At 37.3% G+C, this 21600-nt stretch overlaps 1 protein-coding gene across 7 annotated transcripts in view; it reads left to right on the top strand.

Moving 5' to 3' along the window:
- JAK2 (Janus kinase 2) overlaps nucleotides 1–21600 on the top strand; it is an 84337-nt gene that overhangs the window by 31441 nt on the left and 31296 nt on the right. For 3 of the 7 annotated variants that reach the window (XM_015848916.3, XM_085528419.1, XM_085528421.1), the window contains exons 2-9: nucleotides 361–426; nucleotides 4704–4956; nucleotides 12261–12384; nucleotides 13146–13263; nucleotides 16137–16282; nucleotides 18014–18335; nucleotides 20266–20385; nucleotides 21347–21504. In XM_015848916.3, the coding sequence (XP_015704402.2) occupies nucleotides 4728–4956; nucleotides 12261–12384; nucleotides 13146–13263; nucleotides 16137–16282; nucleotides 18014–18335; nucleotides 20266–20385; nucleotides 21347–21504 (1217 nt within the window). In that variant the 5' untranslated portion in view covers nucleotides 361–426; nucleotides 4704–4727. Of the gene's footprint in view, nucleotides 1–360; nucleotides 458–3874; nucleotides 4402–4703; nucleotides 4957–12260; nucleotides 12385–13145; nucleotides 13264–16136; nucleotides 16283–18013; nucleotides 18336–20265; nucleotides 20386–21346; nucleotides 21505–21600 lie in introns of all 7 variants that reach the window. The other 4 variants (XM_015848915.3, XM_085528420.1, XM_085528423.1 and 1 more) reach the window with 3 other exon arrangements.

Raw genomic sequence — 21600 nt, 5'->3', positions numbered from 1 at the left:
TACCTGAAGTGAATCTGCTGTATCTTTCTTTTATTCTTTTCATTTCTCTTCTAATGCCATCAACAGTTTTCTTAAACCAATTCTGTATTTTCAAAAGAAGAAGAAAACACAGTAAGTGCTTAAAAACAACAAGTGTTCATTTAGTGTGCTGGCTTCTTGTTATGACTGAGGATCAAGGTCTAACAGAACCAAAAATATGGTTTTGAAAAGTTCTTTGTGAAGAAGACAGTAGGAATTCAGGCAAATGAAAAAGGAATGAATCGCACTGTCTGAAACTTAACACCTGGGTTCTTAAGTAATGATATATTTTCTCAGGGCCCTAAACTTTTTTTTTTAATGTTAAGTATGTTTCTATTGCAGATACATTATGTTCTACCATTGCCTGTGTTCCTGCTTTGTCTGACCTCCTACGGATACCAACAGCAAGTGGGTGACTTTTGATACGCTCATTTAGAAGGTTTCATCATTCTTATGTTTTATACAGAGCTTTCTCAAGTTATGAAAAGTAGTCGACAGGTGATTTACCTGTAGTGGGATAATGCTCTTTCTCAAAAAAAAAAAAAAAAAAAAAAAGCTGAAAGGAGGAGAGTGATTACTTTCTAGAGAAGAGTTTAGATTGAAAAAAGCTAGTGCAAACTATAGCTGTAATAGTCTGTAAGAAGAAAAACAATTTTATTATGAACTGGGCTGTGAATGCTGAATACTATTAAATCATGAAGGGGTTTTTATGCCCACTGAATTTTAATGTATTTTCCTACAGTGATTTTCAGTCTGTTAATTCTCCTTTCTGGTTGAAGTTATATTATTATTTTAAATCAGCACAGGACAGCATGGCAGGTAAAATCAATCCTCAGGTGCATTGGAATTGCAGCCAGGGATAGAAAAATGCATATAAACATGTTGCATTGTAAATGCTGGTTGTTTTTAGAGCAGCATAAGTAATAATTTATCCTTTAAAAATTCAGACTTGAAATATGATCAAGACTGAAAATATAAAAATAACCCTACTGGATCAAAGTTATTGTTCCTTAGTTCCAGAATCAGATCTCTTACAGATAGCTGCTTTGATCACCAAATCAAAATGTATTCATTGAAGATTTTGTTACTTATAGCAAAAATGTCTATAAGTGGTCTGGTAATTTTTGACTTTCACTGAGTTCTGGTTGCATGTTGGATGTCAACTTCCAGATATCATGGGCCTTGTACATTGCATCTGTTTGGGCAGCGAATACCCATGTGGGTTCTGCGAGTAACTTACCTACAGAGTCCCATTCTGAGTATAATAAATCTTTGATGCAATGTTGTTTTTCTTCAGCAGAACATGTTTCTGGATGACTTAATAGAATTGCGTATTTATACTTTTCATTGAACACTAATTGCCTCGCTGTGGTCTTTGCAGCTGAAAGACCTTCATTTTAAGGTGGCAATATATGACTGAGGCCCAGAGCCCAAATACACTTGTACTTAGAAGTGTAGGTGTATGATTCTGTGATATACTGGTTCCATGTTACTTCAGTTTGGAAATTAAAATGATGTATTTTTATACTGATGATGCCATGATGGGTATTTTATTTTCTGCTTTGTCTTGTTGACTTTCTTTTTTTTATATACCATCAAGTTAGCATAGTTTTGTCCCCTTGTGTATGTAAATTGAGTATTTTAATCTGCTACATAGGTTATGAAGTGAATACTTTCTTCCCCTGTTGTGTAAAGCCTTTCTCCTGCTGACATAGCTATTTTTTATTTCTATTTTTAGTAGAACAGGTCATCTTTAACCCATATAAATGTAAACCTACATAAAACATAGCATCTTTTCCTTAGTATTTGTAGATTTGGGAAAAAAAATTAGAAGTTAGTGTCATGGAGTTACCTAGATCAATCTGTCTGTGATGGGGGAAGTAGGCCTGTGGGCCCCCTGGCCCCAAAAATGGGAAGGGAAAAGGGAAAGGGTTAGGGAGGTGGGAGTTGGGCTCAAGGAAACAAACAGAGCAGCGACAATGGTTTAAGGAGGAAAACTTATTTTACTAACTATGATATTGGAATATGAGATAACACAATATAACTATTTGAAGTTGAAGTCTATTTGAAGTTGAGGATAGTAAATCAAGTAAAATAAGAAAAGGTTTCCAAAGACCGAGAAGCCTACTTTGAAACTGAAGGTGCCATGGCTTGGAAGCGCACCCACACCTGCTGCCAGGCAGTGAGAGAGAGAGAGCCAGCATCACTTCCATTATGTGTTTCCCTCTCCGACTGTGAGGTCCTCTGGGGCATGTAGTTCTTCTCTGTGCTCCGCATGATGTTATGATGTGGAACACCAATAGCAAAAATTACAAAACCATGGGTTACTATCCAAGCAGGTATTTTATGGTAAAGCAGTATATGTCGGTTTCTGCAAACATAATGCCTCTTATTTATTTCCATGGAAATTACAATAAATACCAAGAGCACAGAAATCATGTTTGTCAGAGCATATTCTCAGCTATAAAACACTATTTTTTTAACATAGTTACCACCATGAGCTATAAATTTTTGGAAGTCGTAAACAGGAGCCTGAATTCCAATTCCAATTGTAAAGATCTGCATGGCAGTCTGAAACATATCTTGTCTTTAACGTCAGCTTTGCCACTGCTATAATGCACCACTCGACTGTTTTACTGTGCTCATATCCACTCTTTGGTCTCCATAAACATTCAGCAAGCATCAATGAATGTCAAAGGGAGCAATTTTTTCCACATGGAGTAATTCAGTAGCACACCTTTGCTTCATACATGTGTCTGTGTCAGATGCTGCTTTGTCAAACAGCCCCTCTGGTGCCATGTGTCATCTAAGTACTAAATGTTAAGAGAATTTTGGTGGGAAGGTTCAAATTCTGTATTACCAACATCTGCTTCTGATGTCATAGGCTGACATAGGGTAATAAGAGGCATTAATTTCAGAGAAGCCCTTGTAATCCTTGTAAAACAGGAAGCATTACTTGCAGAAGAACCCTTATAACCCTTCATAATAGCAAGCTTTGCAGACTATGGCCAGAGTTGTTTTTTTTTTTTTAGGCATGGCTTTTACTGACTAAAACTGAAGTCAACAGAGCAAAGCCGTTCTTTAACTACCTTTTAGAATACTCTGTCAATCTCACTTTTATTTATGAACTTTTTTTTTTTTCATTTTAAAGTATTTCTGTGCTTGTGTGTTGAGTTACTTGTCTCTCTGTCTTCCGTTCATATCACTACAGATTTCTTGCTTGCATTCCAAAGAAAAAGAGTTACCTGATTAAGTCTGAAGGGCAGCCTTGCTTTATACCTACAAATAGCAGCTGCTTACTCATCAATTCTCACCTCAGTTGGGACATGTTTTGTTTTAAGTGTGGAAGATTAAAACTCAGCTTGAAAGTATTCCTACTCTTCCTCTGTGTCAGTTTGTGACCTGGCTAGTTGTTTTGTAAATATTCAGCACAATCTTTGGGTTGAAACTGAGATTATCATAAGATCTACAAGTGTCATTAAAAGCATTATTTTGACCATCAGGTTTAAGTAGCATGTTTCAGATGCAGAAGAAAGCACATGTTATAAAATGTAGTGAGTAGAGATAAATCTTGTAGTGGGACTCCAAGTTTTTACCTTAGTTTTTTCCTCTTCTGGTGTTTGATAATTTCCAGAATTAGGGCTAGGTAGTAATCCTAGGCCTTTGACATGGTCCCACACCATATCCTTTCCTATGAATTGGAGAAATATGGATTTGAAGGGTGGATGAAGACTTAGCTGGATGGTCGTAGCCCAAGAGTTGTCAGTACCTCTACATACAAGTGGAGAACAGTCAGAAGCAGTATGCCCCAGGGGAACATCTTGAGACCGGTGTTCTTCAACATCTTTATCAACAGATGTGAGATTGATGAATATATGCTCAACAAGTTTGGTGATAACACTGAGTGGTGCAGTCGGTACAATAGAAGGGAGGGATACCATCCAGAGGCAGAAGAGGGAGACCTTACTACTATCAGCTCTCCAGAGAAGGACTAGAAATTCTGTTTGATGAAAAGCTGGATGGGAGCCAGTGGTGTGTTCTCACAGCCTGGAAGGCCATTGGTATCCTGGATTGCATCTGAAGAGCGGGGCCAGCAGAGAGAGGGGAGTGATTGTCCCCCTCTTCTCTACTCTGGTGAGGAACCCCTGGAGTACCATGTACTGGGACCCTAGGCCTGGTCGAGAAGGATATAGAGCTGTTGGAGCAAGTCCAGAGAAGTCCCACAAAGATGGTCAGAGGTCTGAAGCACCACTCCTATGAAGAAATGTTGAGGGAGTTGGAATTGTTTCTCTTGGAGAGGAGAAGGCTCTGGGGAGATCTCATTGCATCTTCCAATACTTGAAAGGAGCTTACAAGGAGATGGAGAACCAACTTTTTACACAGGTAGAAAACAACAGGACTAGGGCAAGGGGGCGTGGATTTAAACTGAAAGAGGGGAGATTTCAGTTAAATGTTAGGAAGAAATTTTTTACTTAGAAGGCATTGAGGCACTGAAGCAGGTTGTCCAGAGAAGTTGTGGACACCCCATCCTTGGGGGCATTGAAGGCCGGGCTTGGTGGGTTCGTGGGCAGTCTGATCAAGTAGCTGGCAAGCCTGCCTGTCAGAATGCAGTTATTGTTAGATAAGAGTATTACAAGTAAGACAGTATGTAGTTATTCAAAGAGTCCTCTTTATGTTTCTTTTAGGCAAATGTTCTGAACAGAAATAAAATGAAAACGATGGCCTGTCTTACAATGGCAAATATGGAAGGCACAGCAACTGCCACTGTCCACCAGAATGGTGACATCCTTGGGAATACTAGTGCACCCAAGCAGACGGAGCCATTGCTTCAAGTGTACCTTTATTATTCACCTGGGAAGACAGGAGGAGATTATCTTCAATTTCCAGCTGGAGAATATGTTGCGGAAGAGATTTGCACTGTTGCCTGTAAAGCATGTGGTAAGTACACATGCAGTGTTTTTCTTGGTGGTGTAATTGCACTTGATGCAAGAGAGCTTTTAAATAACCAAAGCTTATCATAATACTGGTGTTTTAACAGAAATGCTAATCTCTTTGATGTTTTTCAAGTAATCATTATCATCAGTGATTAGCGCAAGGCTTCTCTTGCTGTCAGAAAGGTGGTGAAGCTGAAACTGTAATCAGGTTACTATGTCTACTATATTCATTTATATTTGTAAAATATATTTTTATATATTTATGTAAATACAAGCATGTAATATTAATGTATAATGCATATTTTTGTATTTATTTATATTATTTACTGTAAGTGGTTGAATTACTTTTTTCATGGAAACTGATATTAGGTATAGCATGACTGTGGCTTTTTCATTTCTGACTCATTTACAAAGTAAAGTCAGTAGGTATGTAATCAATTTTAGAATATGTCTAGTTAATATCTTTGAATTGTTATATTTACTCAGACCATGGGTAGGTGCTGAGATCTATAGTAAATTAATCTAGACATGTTTTCTACAAGGATTTTTCCTTTCATTGCATCAGTAGCTTCAATTTCTGAATGTGAGCAGTTTGGAAAGGAAAAAAAAAAATTAATCTCATATCCAGATACTGAAAGGACTCTATTATCCATGTGTGCACTTGTACTTGGTATCTCTCTCTTCTGGGGACTGTCCATGGTACAAGGCTGTCTTTTAGATCTCCAAATGCTACAATTCAAGTACAAATGTATTTAAAAGAGGGGATAATAATTTCAAATACTTGCTTTCCAATGAGTCACAGATGTCTACCCACTTTGGAAAACATCTCCTTAGTGGCTTATTGATTGTTGTGAATTCTTTAGTAAGAGTACATTACTTAGCATTCTTGCCAGCATTTTCTGTGGGCTTTTTTGAACTTTTAAATCTCACACAGCTGTAAGTCTCTTGGGTACAGTATTTATAAGTATGTAAGTCTAGGTGGCATAGGGGAGGAGGTTCTTTGCTTTTTGAATGCTAAAGTGGTGTTGAATTTTTTACATTGGATTTTATTTATTCCCATAAAGTATTTAACTACTACTTTAGTGAAGGACCAGTCCTGAAGGAATGAACTAGAGAATGATTTCACTAGAAAGCGGAGAAATAGAATGCTCTTTTTTTAAGCTTGATCTTCTCCTAACAACTTGCCAGAATATTAAAGTAATGAGGTCCTGTGTACATCAAACTTAGTACGTTTGATGTATGTCTGTGTTAGAGTAGCAGAGTCTAACTATTAGAATATATTAGAATTAGAATATATTGTGTCATCAGCCACGACATCAGGTAACTTCCTTCTTTTGCTAACTGACTGGTTATTTTTGTTAGAAATAAGAGAAGATAAATTCCTCTAACTCTAATAACAAATCAGGTATTTGAAACTCAGCTTTTAGATAAGCAGGCAACCTAGTCTGAAGTTACTGGAATAATAACTATCTTGATAGCTTAATTAGCTGTTTCTACTGTTATTTCTTGTCTACTTTTTATTTTCATTCCCTCTTCTCTAATTTGAATTAGAATCACAGAATTCACAGAATTGTTTAGTTTGGAAAAGACCTTAAAGTTCATTGAGTCCAATTACAACCTAACCATATCACTCTGACTGACATCTCTCTGCCAAACTGTGTCCCTGAATACCACATCCAAATGGTTTTTAGACACATCCAGGGATGGTGAATCAACCACCTTCCTGGGGAGCCTATTCCAGTGCTTTTTTTTTTTTCTCAGACTCCACCAGTCTTTCTCAAGGCTTCTAGTATCCTCATGTACTAGCTTCTGTTTTGTGGGTATCACTGGTTTCTAGCTCCCAGATGCATCCTTCTGCAATTGACTATTTTAAGAAATGATTTTGTAGGAAGAGAATTCCTTATTGAGGGGATTTTATCTTTTTAGCTATTTTTACATCATTCTGTATCAGTTTGTAATTCATATTTGCAGTGACATTGTACTTGCTGAGGCTCCATTCTTGTAGAGCTAAGGTAGAGAAAATGTTCTGAAGAGTGGTTGCTTCCTGACAGCTTCCACAGCAATATTTTCCTGTCAGATTCTCAATGGAATTTATAACTTTGTTACCTTCTGAATTGGTGGAAAAGACTGAAATGGTTTTTGTATGTTGGGCTTCATTCTCTTTTTCATAATAGTCATCAGTTCTTATATCACAAACTATCACTTCTAAACATTTTCACTTTTTTTTATGAGATCTTATGCTTGTAAGATACAACGTGTAGTTATGCATAGCATATGTACTCCAAAAATGATTAAGCTGGCAAGAATTTTCAGGAATTTTCTATGAATCAGTGTACTTCATAAAGAGGAGAGTGGTTTAGGTAGTAGGAATCTCTGAGATGCAGTAAACTGGAAAACACTGAACTTTTCCGTGATTTGAGCAATTGCTGGATCCTTTGGTAGCAGAGCTGGTTACATCAAAGCATGACTGCTGTCTGTGGCAAGCAGCGTTGTTGTGTACCTTTGAGACAGGTCAAACAGTTGAAGGTTTTCCAGTCTATGATGGAAATCCATTGTACGTGCCATATATTAGCTATATAAATTTTTGTCTGTGTAAATATTCTGTAATTGAATGCCAGTTTGAGACACTCATGTTATAGCTAGGTTTTTCCTCTTTATTTAAAAAAACAGCATTCAATTTTGGGAAAGATATAATAAATAAGAAACTTTTTGTAGGTTGTTTTGGATTTTTTATATGAAAAACTGTCAGAATGTAAAACCAGGAATCAAATTTTCTAACTGGAAGTGTGTTTTTTGTTGTTGTTGTTGTTGTTTGGTTTGGGGTTTTTTGTTTTTTAAGTTGATGAGTTGTTTTCAGCAGTCAGCTTTATCAACGTTATCTGCCATGTAAGACAGCTCTAGAATAGTTGCACCAAAACCAAGGGAGGCCTTTGGTTTTAAACAAAGGGAGAAAATGGTATTAGAACAAGTTACTGACTATCAAAATGAGATACAAAGAATTATTTTAGAGGTTATAGCATCGTTGTGTTAGATTCATTTTCTAAATTCAGTATCTGAGATTGGTTTTTGGAAATCATCTTTTTAAATCCTTTCCCTTTCTCTTTCAGATTAATCTAAAATGAAATTACACTTTTTAATACTATTCAGTATGTATATTGTTTATTTATAAAATAAACCAAACAAGAGGCATGACCAGTGTAGATGTGGAGCTATAAAAGCACAGTGAGGGAAGAAAGGAGCTCTGTGCATATGTTTTTGGTTGTTTTTTTTCTTTATTTTTAGGCTTGAGATGGAAGTTAGAGGATTAAAACTTTGCTGCGTTAAAGACTTTCATGATGTCGCTTGACAAATGGCATAGAGTGTTGTGGCTGTTCTATTTAGCCTTGTCTACTAAACAAAATACTTGACAAGAGACAGCACTGGTTTTGTGTTTGCGGTAGTCCAGACAATCTGTTTAATAGCCCTTGCTAGGAATGAAAAGTGGAGAGTAATTCTGCTTTAATATGTCTGAGTCACTGCTGCCTCTTCTAACTATTCATTGTTTTATTTGCTAATGTGATTAGTGCAGTGTGGAAAACCAGAGGAGGCTTTTAATACCTCTTGGAACAGCTTTTCTGATTTTACTTGTACTGAAAATATATTTCTCAGAAATTTTCACCATTGGTTTATCATCTAGGTTTCATCATGAGATTTAGATGCACAGACACACTCTACCTCCTCCCACTTTCTCCCCTCCTTGATTTTCATTGTTTCTGGAGAAAACACTTAAATCTTGACATTGTTAGTTGTTTCAAAAATCCCTGTAATTAGTAATGCTGCCAAAATTTACAAGAAAAGGGAAGTGTTTGAACTGTGCCTTCATCAGACCTTAATGGACAATTTTCAAGACCCCAATTAATGGGTTTTCTCTAAATTCATAATGGTTGAATTTTTTTCAAGTCTGGAAATGTTTCGATGCTGATGCATAGATATATAATTTTCTCCTCCCCCACATTTTCTTTCTACCTTAGGAATTAAGAAATTTAGCACCCTTTCTTGATGAACACATGTCCCCGAGCACTTGCACTGAAAGATAGCAGTTACCATATAGCATTACAAATTATAAAGTATGAAGGATGGATGAGTGTATAAATTGCTTCTTAAGCATAGGAGGGAAGTAAAGGTGGATTTCTTTTTGTTTTGTTAATGACAACATTTCTCTTTTTAGGGAGAATTTCAAAGTCCTGTTCCTCACTTAAGAAATCAATTACTTTCTGTTGAGAATGACAATGATATGATGTGGGCTGAAGTATTGAATTGTTGTGTGTGAAATGTGTGTGTTTTTCCCTTTTATTTTTTCTTAATGCACTTGGTGAAACACAATACCTTAGCATTTGAATTTAAAAATTAATTGTAATTTTTCAGTGAGCTTATTTCAGATGTTAATGGGGTAATATCTAAGTGAAACTACATAAATATTCAACACTGTCTTGAGTGGTGTCTAGCATCTGGCTAGAATCTCAAATAGGTTGGTAATTTACTTGCATTATTCTGTAAAATATTCTGTGATAATTTGGTGTCAGGATACCACACAGACTCAGAACTAACGTCAGTTATCATTGCTTTGAAGGCTAGTAATCTGTAATATGAGTCGATACAATTTCACAACTGTGTTCTCTTGCACAGGAGGATAAACTTATCCTTAACTCCAGAAAATATAGTTAGTTGAGTATTTTTTTTAAATCCCAGGTCAAATATTTCTTACTGTACCATGAACTTGCTAGATCCTGATTAATACCCAGTCCCTCATTTACTAATCTATTCAGGGTTATTCGTGTGCATTTTTTTTTTTTTTAAATTTATTTCTCTTCGTTACTTTATGTAGTTTCTTCTATTCCATTGAAAATCATGTGTTAGTATCTGTAGGTCTGGTATGTTTTGGTGAGCTATCTCTGATTAGCCTGTAGATTTCAATGACTTAATCTGGCAGCTGCACAAGAGCTCTTGTTCTTAGCCTTGTTGCTAGCTCCCTGCAGCAGCATACTCAATTTATAAGAAGTTTAAGCTTGTTCTTTAGGTGTGAATTACTTTTTGTTCTAAGTGCTCATGCAATTTTATACTTAGAGTTGATTAGTTTGTTTCTAACTGATTAAATGCTTTAGATGTGATGAAAGAAATACAGGTCCTGCCTCCTTCAATAATTACTTGTACCTATACATTGTTAACAGAATCGCACAGAATCCCAGAATGGCTCAGATTGGAAGGGACCTCAAGGATCATAAAAGTCCAACACCCCCGCCACAGGCATGGCCACCAACCTCCTCTAGTACCCCCTAGCACCTCTCCTATTAAGACAGGCTGAATCAACTGGGCTTGTTCAAACTGGAAGAGAGAAGGCTGTAGGGACACCGCATTGTGGTCTCAACTTTTTACATGGGTAGATAACAACAGGAGAAGGGGGAATTATTTTAAGCTGAAAGAGGGAAGATTTAGATTAGATTTTAGGGGGAAGTTTTTTATTGAGAGAGTGGTGAGGTGCTGGAACATGTTGCCCAGAGAGGCTGTGGATACCCTGTTCTTGAAGGTGTTTAAGGCCAGTTTAGATGGAGCCCTGGGCAGTCTGATCTAGTACTTGACCTAGTAGTTGGTAACCCTGCCTGTGGCCAGAGTGAGTGTTGGGGCTCTATGGTCTTTGGTATCCCTTGAACCCAAGTTGGTCTGTGGTTCTGTGAAGTATATAAGAAAAACTTCTTTTTCTCCTGTTTTTCTGTGTGAATTATTTCCTTCCGAGTCTTCAGGATGGAATTGGTTTTTAGTGTTTTACCTCTTCCCAGAATTCTGAGACATTATTTGCAATTGCATTTTTTTCTCACTATCTGTTAGGTATTTAAAATATTTGTGTTTATTTCATAGAATAGAGTCAGAATCACCAAGGCTGGAAAAGACTTTTAGGACCATCTAGTCCAACTGTCCTCTTACTAGCAATATTTTCACAATAAACCATGTCCCTTAGTACCATATCTAAATGTTTTTCTGAATGCTTACAGGGATGGTGACTCAACCAGCTCACTTAGCAGCCCTTTCCAGCACTTGACCACTCTTTCAGAGAAGAAGTATTTCCTAATATCCTCCACCAGTGCAACTTGAGGCAGTTCCTTCCAGTCCTATTGCAAATTATGTGGGAGAAGACACTGGCCCCCACTTCACCACTAACTCCCTTCAGGTGGCTGTAGAGAGCTATAGTGGTCTCCCCTGAGCCTCTTCTTCTGCAGACTTGAGCAATTCCAGTTCCTTCAGCCACTCTTCATAAGATTTGTGCTTCAGATCCCTCGCCTGCTTCCCTGACCTCTAGACCTGCTCCAGGGCCTCAGTGTCTTTCTTGTAGTGAAGGCCCCAAAACTAAACACTGTACTTCAGTTGCGGCCTCAATAGAGCTGAATATAAGGGGACTGTCACCTCCCTGGTCTAGCTGACTAAACTATTTCTTATACAGGCCTATATCCTGCATTATATCCTGCTCTGTAGGATAATCTGTATACCCGTATCCCATTATGTCTTGAAAATTTGTCAGTGGTTGAATTTCTTTTTTTAATGCTGCAAAGTCTCAGATACCTAGCCAGTTTTCCAAATCATAGCATTGGCATCCCTTAGACACTCAATAGTATGGTACTTTGTCATCTGTCTTTCAAGTTAGGCTGTACTATGTAGTTAGCAGCCTCAAAGGCAAATTATAATTTTGTGCTTCTGAAGTTTTTGCTTCACATATTTACATAGTTTGTGATTAAGTAGAATTGATTTCAGTTTTCATTGAAAGAGTTCTCAAACTTTTTTTGAGGGGCGGGAAAAATCCATTTTTGTGTACATTTGGTTTTGTTCTTAACTAAGCTACTGAAGTGTGGATGGCAGGTTGTTCTAGTAATGATGGCTTCTGATTTTTCATCAGCCTGAAACAGTGAAATCAATATCTAGATTTGATTTTTGGAGAAGGTAAGGAAAATGTACTGTTGTTGACTGTTACTTCTTAATTAAACTAAAAGACTAATAATCCATTGTACTAAATGCCATTCAGATAAAATCTTATAACTTAAACATTAAATATAGAGTAACAAGGAGGTACAATCTTGTTAGAGAATGAAAAAACAAACCAGGAAAAAGTCTGCAGGTTTTAAGTTGATCTCAGCAATGCTGTTGACAGTGTTAGAGCAGTATAATGAATAGCTGGAGAACATATGCCTATCTATTGCTTTTAACAGTGTATTTTTCATGGTGAGATTGATTCTCTATGAAAATAATTTCTTAAAAATACTTTCTTCTCTGTACTTTATTTAGGTATCATGCCAGTGTATCATAATATGTTTGCACTCATGAGTGAAACAGAGAGAGTCTGGTATCCTCCAAATCACATTTTCCACGTAGATGAAGCAACCAGACTAATGCTGCTGTACCGGATAAGGTAATCCAAAGCAAATTTTACACTCTTTTCATGATAATACAGAAATGTGTGAGGAAAATATGGTCAATAAGGTATTTAGATGAAATGTAATTTCTCTGTTACATATATTGTTAGAAAGATCTAGATGAAAGATAGATGACAATAAAAATCAAGTAGGTTTAAGTTGTATACATATTATATGTATGCCATTTCTGACTGGAGAAAGAAACAATTCAAATGTATCAGGAATCAAAATAATCTTGTTCTTAAGAGTACTACATCTGATCTCCCTCTTACTTGCCCATTTGGAGTCGGTAGGAGTTCTGAAATGCAGAATAATTATTTTCGTCAGGTGGATGTCTGTAATAGATATATTCTTGTCTACCCTGATTTTTGAATGTGGGCTTCTAAGTCTAGTCTTCATTTTCCTTAGGGAGACCATTGCTTTTTCTTTAAATTGCATAATGTAACCTGATAACTCGATTGTTTCTTCAAAAATTGTCTTAGAGGAAACTGGAAGAGTAACACAAAATCCTCTGTATTCTGATTAGTGAGGTTGGATTTGCAGAGCTCAGTGTTTTTACCAGTGCAGCTTCTCACCCTATAAGTGCTGTATTACATGCCAAGAGCTAGATCCAGATCCTTCTGTTGACTTTGTGGGAGCTTAATATTGGCTTTTCAGAACAGCCAGCACTTACTTTGGATATACAAAATAAATAATTTCTGGTGTTGGTAAGCAAGAGTGTATTTTCACTGTCATTTACTTAAATATTTCCTAACAGGTTTTATTTTCCTCACTGGTATTGCAATGGCACAAGCAGAGCATATCGCTATGGCATTATTCGGGGTTCAGAAAGCCCTGTTCTTGATGATCTTGTAATGTCTTACCTATTTGCACAGGTATGATTTGCTTGATTATTTCTTTAAAATGCAGACTTATAAAGGTTGTTGATATTTTTCTCTTTCACTTCTAATCGTAGTTATGCAAGTTCTTTTGATAGCTTGAAGCTTTGAAACAGAAAAATTAAAGCTCTTATCACATTGTATTTCTGCGAAGGTGAAGTTCAAATGGTGGTTGTGGGGAGAGCAGAGAGATTGTGCAGTTTCCATCTAGTGCCACCATGTGAAAATCTTTCACTGTGACTTTCATTTTGTACTGTTACAGTGTGGAACAACATGTTCCACAAATGTCAGCATTGCGGTTTGTATGATAAGTTGCTGTCTGTCCGCCATTTGCAACAGCTCTCGTTCTGGTATCCATTCAACAGATAGTTGCAGAATTTTGTTTCTTTCATCTTTTTCAAGATGAGACCTACTGGTGCCCAATGACATGCACCTTTCTCAGAGGGCGGGAAGAGGACTTCAGTGCTTGAGCTATTGGAACTGACTGATAGAGCTTTAAACTAGTTTTGAAGGGGGAAAGCATAAAGCCAGTCTCACCAGTGATAAATTCTGGAATGACATACCAAAATTTGAGGGTACATGTGCTAGTGAGATCCTTCAGCCTGCTCCACAAGATGCTAGGTACAATAAAGCATGTTGGAAGTGTTTTTATACTGGTGCACACAGTGCGATAGACAGGCAGGAAAAGCTGGAAGTCTTGGCTCAATACCAGAGCTACAGCATTATTGGCATAAGTGAAACCTGTTGGGAAGAGTCCTGTGACTGCTGTATGGTGAGGAACAGTTATAGACTCATGAACAGTGAGATAGGCAGGGCATATGAAGTGGAAATGTGGTGCTGGGTGTGAGGGAAGGCCTGCACTGTATGAAGCTTGCAGTTGGCAATGAGATGGTTAAGAGCCTCAGAATAGGGATTAAGGGACAAGCGAATATAGTGGATGTCATTTGAAGGTCTATTATATGCCTTCCAGATGGGATGATAACATCAATGAATAATTATTGAAGGAAATAAGAGACCTCCTAATCAACTGTGCTTGTGACTTCTGTTTGTAACTGGGAATAACACACAGCGGATACAGACAGATTCAGAATATTCCTGATACACCATATTATAACTGCCTGGTATAAGTACCAATGGAGCCAATGAGGAAAGGTGCCCTACTAGATTTGCCACTTGTAAACAGAGAAGGTCTTATGAGTGAAGAGGCAATTAGTGGCTGTCTTGTCTATAAGGACTGTATTACTGGGTAGCATATAATCTTTGGTGACAGGTGAAAACATCCACTAAAATTTCAGCCCTGGATACAAAGAGAAAAGATTTAAGGCTGCCCAGGAAACTAGTTAGGAGAGTCTGCTGAGAAACTACTTTGAAAGTGGTGGGGTTCATCAGCGCTGGTCTGTTTTTGAGTACCATTGCTTAAAAGCCCAGGAGCAAGCAATTCCAAAGTGTCAGAAGTCAACAAAGCAGGGCAGAGAGCTGGTTTGGCTCAACAGTGATCTTCACTTAGAGATTAGGTAGAAAAAAAGAAAGCGTGTGGCCACTGAAAGTGAGGTTAGGCAATATTGGAGGTGTACAAAGGTGCTGTTCCCTTCCTGGGGAGAAAATTTATACAGAAAAAAAAGGTCAATTAGAATTGAAACTGACCAACAAAGGGGTTAATAGCTTTTTAAAAATACTTTTGAAATGAACAGAGGTCTAGAGATCAGACTGGTGACCAGTCACTAGTGTGGGGTTCTGGAAGCTTCCACTTTTAGGGCCTGTTCTTAATGTTTTCATCAGTGACTTGCTTAGTAAACCATCAAGCCTTTAATCAAGTTTGCAGCCAAGACTAAATTAGGAGGTGTAGACTCACGTAAGGGTAGAAAGGCCTTGCAAAGAGATCTTGAGAGAAAGAGATGGATAATAACCAACCATATGAAGTATAAGAAGAGTAAGTACCAAATTCTGTAATCCTATGTATATGTGTAGACTGGGAGGTTCAAGAGTCTAGAGAGCAGCACCACAGAAAGAGATCTCTGTGTTCTAGTTGATGGCAAGTTGAACAGAAGACAGCACTATGCTCAGTAGGGCTAAACGAACCCTCATGTGTATCAGGTACAGCACTGCCAACCAGTCAAAGGAATGGACTGTCCCACTCTGCTCTGTACTGGTACAGCCTCACCTCAAGCACTGAGTGCAGTTTTGGGTGACACAGTATAAGGGTATAAAACTATTAGTGTCCAAAGGGGGCCTGCAAAGATGGTAAAGGGTCTAGGGGCCAAGATGTATGAGGAGCATTAGAGTTCCCTTAGTTTGCTTAGGCTAGAAAAGAGGAAGCTGGGGTGGGGGAGCCCTCACAGTGGCCTACAGCTCTTCTAAGGGGAGCAAAAGGTCAGTGCTGATCCCTATACTGCCAGCAATAACCCTTGAGGAATTATACAGTGCTGGGTCAGCCTGGGGATTAGGAGCAGGTTCTTCATCAGCAGTTGATTTGTCACTGAAACAGGGTCTCCAAAGCAATGGTCATTGCATCAAGCTTGCTGGAGTTCAAGCAGCATTTGGACAGTGCTCTCAGAAATATTGTCTGATTTTGGATAATCCTGCGTGGAGCCAGGAGGGGTGAACTTGATATCTACCAGAGTCCCTACCAGTTGAGGATATTCTGTGACATATGGACCTAGTCAAGATTTTAATCAGGCACATTTTGAGAGCAGCTTCTAGTCACAATTGTATCTGGTGTCCAGTATGAGCATTTGTTGTTCTGTGGGGATGAAAAGGTTCACTTAAAAGAGTGTTATCTATAAAATAAGTAGCAAAACCAACGAAATAAAACTGTATCACTGCAGTTCATGAACAAGTATTTTAAGTTGTTTACTTGCATTTTTCTACAGTGGCGAGATGATTTTTTGGGTGGATGGATACAGATGCCTGTTACTCATGAAACACAGGAAGAATGCCTTGGAATGGCTGTTCTGGATATGATGAGGGTGGCCAAGGAAAAGGACCAAACCCCACTGGCTGTTTACAACTCAGTCAGGTAACTCGGTAGTTTGTAGCTGTGTAAAACCTCTTATCTATAAATACTAATTTTGCACTCTAGTCTGTTGCAAGTTAAAAGATCTTTTGTCCCACAGAAGGGTGGGCTCCCTTCCCCCTACCTCTTCCCCTGCAGGAAGAAGGCAGAGAAGTGAAAAGGAGAGATTACAGCTCAAGTGAGTTAGAGAGAAGCTCATTTACTAGAAATTATAAAGAAATGTGAGATAATTGAATACAAAAGGAATCAAGGGTAATAAACAGAGGGAAGAGGGAGAGATGTCTTTCTGTGCAGTGAATGGTGGTGTGGCCAGCAGTAAGGCCATGGTTACATCACCTCCTTCATTCCTGGAAACTACGTAAGCATGACTGGTCCTGCTGGGAACTGTAGTTGCTAGGAACTGCAGCTCCTCAGCAGCCATCCCAACTCAGATGGTTTTCTGAATGATGTCATGGTATTGAATACCTATGAAAAGCGACAACATAGTTGTCCGGATGGAGATGTTTAAATGTTGGGGATTAATTTAGCCTTACATATTGGTTCCATAAATTTACATAGAATGTAAGCTTGAAATCAATAGAAAGCTTGTACCGCAACAGCCATTCTTTGTTTTTCAGTACATGGATTTTTTCCAGTTCAGATCAGGGCCACCTCCAAATTTGAGATCAAGTTGCACAGGGCCTTGGCAGTAAAGTTCTGAAGATGTCCAGGGATGATGATTCCACCATACCTTTGGGAAGCTTTGACATATGTACTATTGTCCTCACTGGGGAGAATTTTCTCCTCATTTGATCAGTCTCCCCTCTGTGATACCATGTGTGCAATATCTTTTGTCCTTTTACTGTGCATGTCTGTGAAAATCCTACATCAGTATTCTCCATAACTAGTTAGTTGAAGACAGTTGCTAGAACACCTTCCTGGGTCCTTTTCTCCACACTGTGCAGACCAAAATTCCATAAGCCTTTTCATTCATATTGTGTGTTCTAGGCACTTAACTATCTCTGGCAAGTTTCCACTAAACTTGCTTCAGCAAATCAGTTCACTCCAATTTGTCAAAGTAATCCGTTTCTGCTTCAACTGAGTGAATTCTGTCTCTGGTTGGTACTTCATTCTTGATGCTTGTCTTTTAATGAAGACTAGCAGAAAAAGTTAAATCAAATGAGACAACAGAATGACCAGCTGATTGGAGCTGTCAAACTACGTTTTTGTCTTGTGATCCAATATGGACTGTGATATATGAGAATCAGTGACACTATTACTTATATTCTACCACCTGTTGTGTTCTCCACAGTGAACTCTTAAGTTCGGTTTGTTGAGCATCTTCTTTCCACTCTACAGAGCTGCTTTGTTTAGTGTATAATTTGAATTTATTTTTTTTTTGTGCGCGTGTGTCTTGCCTCAGGCTTAAATGATGTCTTAAACAGGTGTCTGGATATATGGAAAACGCATAATGTAGTATATGTTCAGACAAAGTTGATGGGGGGCAAAAAAGGAAAATTGGAAAAGAGATAAGTCTGTATTTGAAAGGCTGTATTACAGGCTAAAGAAAGAATCCTTGTTATCCTAGAGCTTAAAAAGATTACGTAGTTGGAAATGTTTTCTCACATTTTCTTGTTCAGCACAGACGTTGATACCTTTGCTGGATTTAATGGGTTAAATCATCAGTTGTGTTTTTATTTACGTGCTTGTTTTTTGTGTTTGGTTTTTTTTTTTTTGCTGGTTGTATATTCACAGCTACAAAATGTTTCTGCCTAAATGTGTGCGAGCAAAGATCCAAGAATACCACATTTTGACCCGAAAGAGAATAAGGTACAGGTTCCGTAAATTCATACAGCAGTTTGGCCAGTGCAAAGCTACTGCCAGGAACTTGAAACTTAAGTATCTCATAAATTTGGAAACCCTTCAGTCTGCCTTCTATTCAGAAGTTTTTGAAGTAAAAGAACCTGGTGGAGATCCTTCTGGAGAAGAAAGTTTTGCAACTATTGTAATAACTGGGAATGGTGGAATTCAGTGCTCTAGAGGAAAACTTAAAAACTGTGAGACACTGTCAGAGCAGGTAATTTCTTTGAATGTATCTACTTTATTATTTTAATAGTTTCAGTTTGTTGTGTGACAATTTGATTAGTTTTTTTAAAATTTATGTTCAATAAAATGCGTGTTGTCCTTGAATTCTGTTTGAAATCAGAATTTTAAGGGGTCCAGAAAAATGAGACAAATTCCACTTTACCTTTGTATTGCTTCACTTAGACTCTCACTAGTATCTAAGATAGCACATTTGAAGAGATGTTTCTGTAGCTGCAGTCTGTTTACTCCTTGTTCAAGAGTGAGGTGCTAAGTGGTTCAATAACTTGTCATGATCTTATGCTGCTCTATTTTTATCTTTATTATTTCTTTTGTGTATAGTTTCCCAGAAAGACTTAGGTACATTTTACGAAAGCACAATCAGATAGTAGCTTATAGCTGTGTGCAATGAGAGTGTGGGAATTCTGTGAAGGTAAGATTAAAGGCAAAGTGAAGCAGATCTCAGTTTTCCAAAGTAATTACCTCTGTTGCTTGGTAGTTTTAATGCATAATGTGTAGCAGTCAGACCAAACTACAAAACTGGTGATGTTTTAGTAATGTACTATTAATGAACTTGTAAAAAATGCCATTTTTTCCTAGAACTCAAAAAAAATTAAAATAAGATAAATAAATTTAAAAAGAAATCTGATTACTTACCCAGATTTTCTAATTTTTTTTTTCTTAGAATATTTGCAGATTCATGCTAGGGGTCCAGTAATTTCCTTTACATTATGTGGCAGCTCTCATCCCTGTGGCTACAGGAAAATTACACTAGTTGCTTTTGCAGGAGCTGATGTTGGGTTTCTGTAATTTCTAGTTTTTAGTGTACAAAACTTATGCATACTGTGCTGTCATGGCAATTAAGCCTTCATTAAGTATACTGTTTAAAATGATCTCATATGACTATTTTAGAACTATTCTTTATAACTGGTAATATTAGCATCCTTAGTGACAAAGACAAGATATAGGTTGAATGTATTTTTCACTGGTACAGAATCTGTGTATAGGATTAGTTGTGAAAATGTAATGAAGGAATAAGGCTGACTGTAAAAAGTGATCATAACTTTCAGCAGTTTACTGATGCAACTTTATTGAGATGTTGGATTGAAACAAGGTTTTCAGTTTTTTGAAGTTGGTAATAACAAACGTGGTAAATATAAGGAAATTTGTTTTGCCAGTTCACATTTAAGACCCTGAAGCTCTGTTAATTATTAAACATGTTTGAGCTGATTCGTTACTTCTGATAATCAGTTCAGTAGTATGACATCCCTTTGTGTTAAGATACACTTGCAGCCTTAAAATAGGCCTGGAGGAATAGTTTGGAGGAATTTGCTTTGGAGGAAAAGTTTTAGATAAACACATCTTTATTTAAGATGCTGCTTAACACTTGAAGTTTTGCTGCAAACAAAACAAGATATGACCTATATGACATGGTAATTTGACTTGTGAAAGACTCAAGGAAATTATATGGAATATTATATATTATTATATCAAAAAGTCCCTAAGCTGCCACTAAAGGAAACAGTCATGGCTGGAAATCTTCCTACCTGGTCCAAGATGGCCGTGGCTGAGAAAATAATTTGTAGACATTTTCTCTGTCAATACTATCTCCATCTCTTTGGTACCAGGTCTTGCAGCTTGCATTCCTGCAAATGAGGACATGAAGACATCATGTTTTGTAATGTTAACAGGCTCTCTAATCAGGATGGTTTTATTGTTGTTTTTTTTGTTTAAAAAAAAAAAAAAGTTAAACCTCACAGAATGCAGCTTCTCATTAATTTTAATAGCCTGTTTAAGGCTTGTTGACCCTTGTCATTGCTAACTTCACAAGGTTAGTTTTTCAGGAATTCTAATGCTACAAGTAAGTGTGGTTTTTTTCCAGCTGAAATTTGTTAATAATGAGGTTATATAATTATTTCTTGTAGGATTTACAAACGTATTGTGATTTTCCTGATATCATTGATGTCAGCATTAAACAAGCAAGTCAAGAAGGTTCCAGTGAGAGGAGAATTGTCACCATTCACAAACAAGACAGCAAGAATCTGGTCTGTTTACTTTTTTTTTTCCATTTTTGTTTTCCATATAGGAGTTGCTTTGAGCAGACTATAGTGTTCATGATTTTATATAACAAAATGTTAGTTGTGAATTAAGCACAAGGTAAAACTGAGTGCGTTTTTTGCAATGTAAGCAGTGTATTACAACACTGAAGGTCTTGTGTGTGGACTAATGTAGACAATTCTAGCTTAGGAAGGCTGCAGATAAATTGATTCTCCTTTGTTGGAGCCTTAAATTTGAGTCTGTGTTTTAGCAAGCTAGCATACTGTTTGTATGAAGTCATTAAGCAGGCTGCCAGTGACTAAAAAATTGAAAAGGGGTCAAAATACTCTGGAGAAATAATAATACTTTTTCAAAAAACGTGTGTGGACATAAAATTAATGTCATTGCTTCTACTTTTTAAAATATTTTGAAGAAGGTACTGGAAAAAAGAATTTATGTGTGAGTGTAAAAAGTTGTTTTTAGTTTAGTAGAACTTCAGGAATTCCACTGCCGTGTGCTTGAAAGTCTTATTTGAGTGGCATACAGTTTTTTCTTCACTTGTCTCCATGACTGGTCTGCAGGTCCACAGGACTTACAGTCTCTCTATTTGTGTGATCACAGAGATTTCCACTGTTTGCATGAGAAAGCCACATATACCTTATGCGCTCCTTCATAAAAATAATAATGAAAAAAACCCTCAAAGTAGTTCAGAAAACATTAGTCAGTTTTTAGTCTTCCTCAGTGGCTTTTGGACAAAAGTCACTGTAGTTCAATGATGTTTGAAAGAACTGCAAATCACCTTAATTTCTAATGTTAACGGTACAGAATCAATGACCTGTAAAGAATTTGAAAATTTGTCCAGGCCTTTTATTGAGATGTAAAAGTAGCTGTAATATCTGTGATATATATTTACAAATTCTCATCATTTCTCTCCTCTTTCTCTTTTTTTCTCCCCTGGCAATTTAACAGGAGGCTGAATTTCAGTCTTTAAGAGAAGCTCTCTCCTTTGTATCGTTAATTGATGGATATTACAGATTAACTGCAGATGCCCACCATTATCTCTGCAAAGAAGTAGCACCACCATCAGTGCTTGAAAATATCCAAAGCAATTGCCATGGACCAATTTTGTAAGCAATTTTTTAGTGACGTAACAAGGTGCTATTATTTTTGAAGGATCTTTAGCTGATTGTGAGCCATGATGGATGTCTTAAGATATGCATTTT

The sequence above is a fragment of the Coturnix japonica genome, chromosome Z (genome assembly GCF_054131305.1).
Source record: "Coturnix japonica strain WE chromosome Z, WE-NBRP24, whole genome shotgun sequence".
Taxonomy (NCBI): Eukaryota; Metazoa; Chordata; class Aves; order Galliformes; family Phasianidae; genus Coturnix; species Coturnix japonica.
The sequence above is the reverse complement of the archived record's forward strand: the minus strand, read 5'-3'. Positions and strand labels throughout refer to the sequence as shown.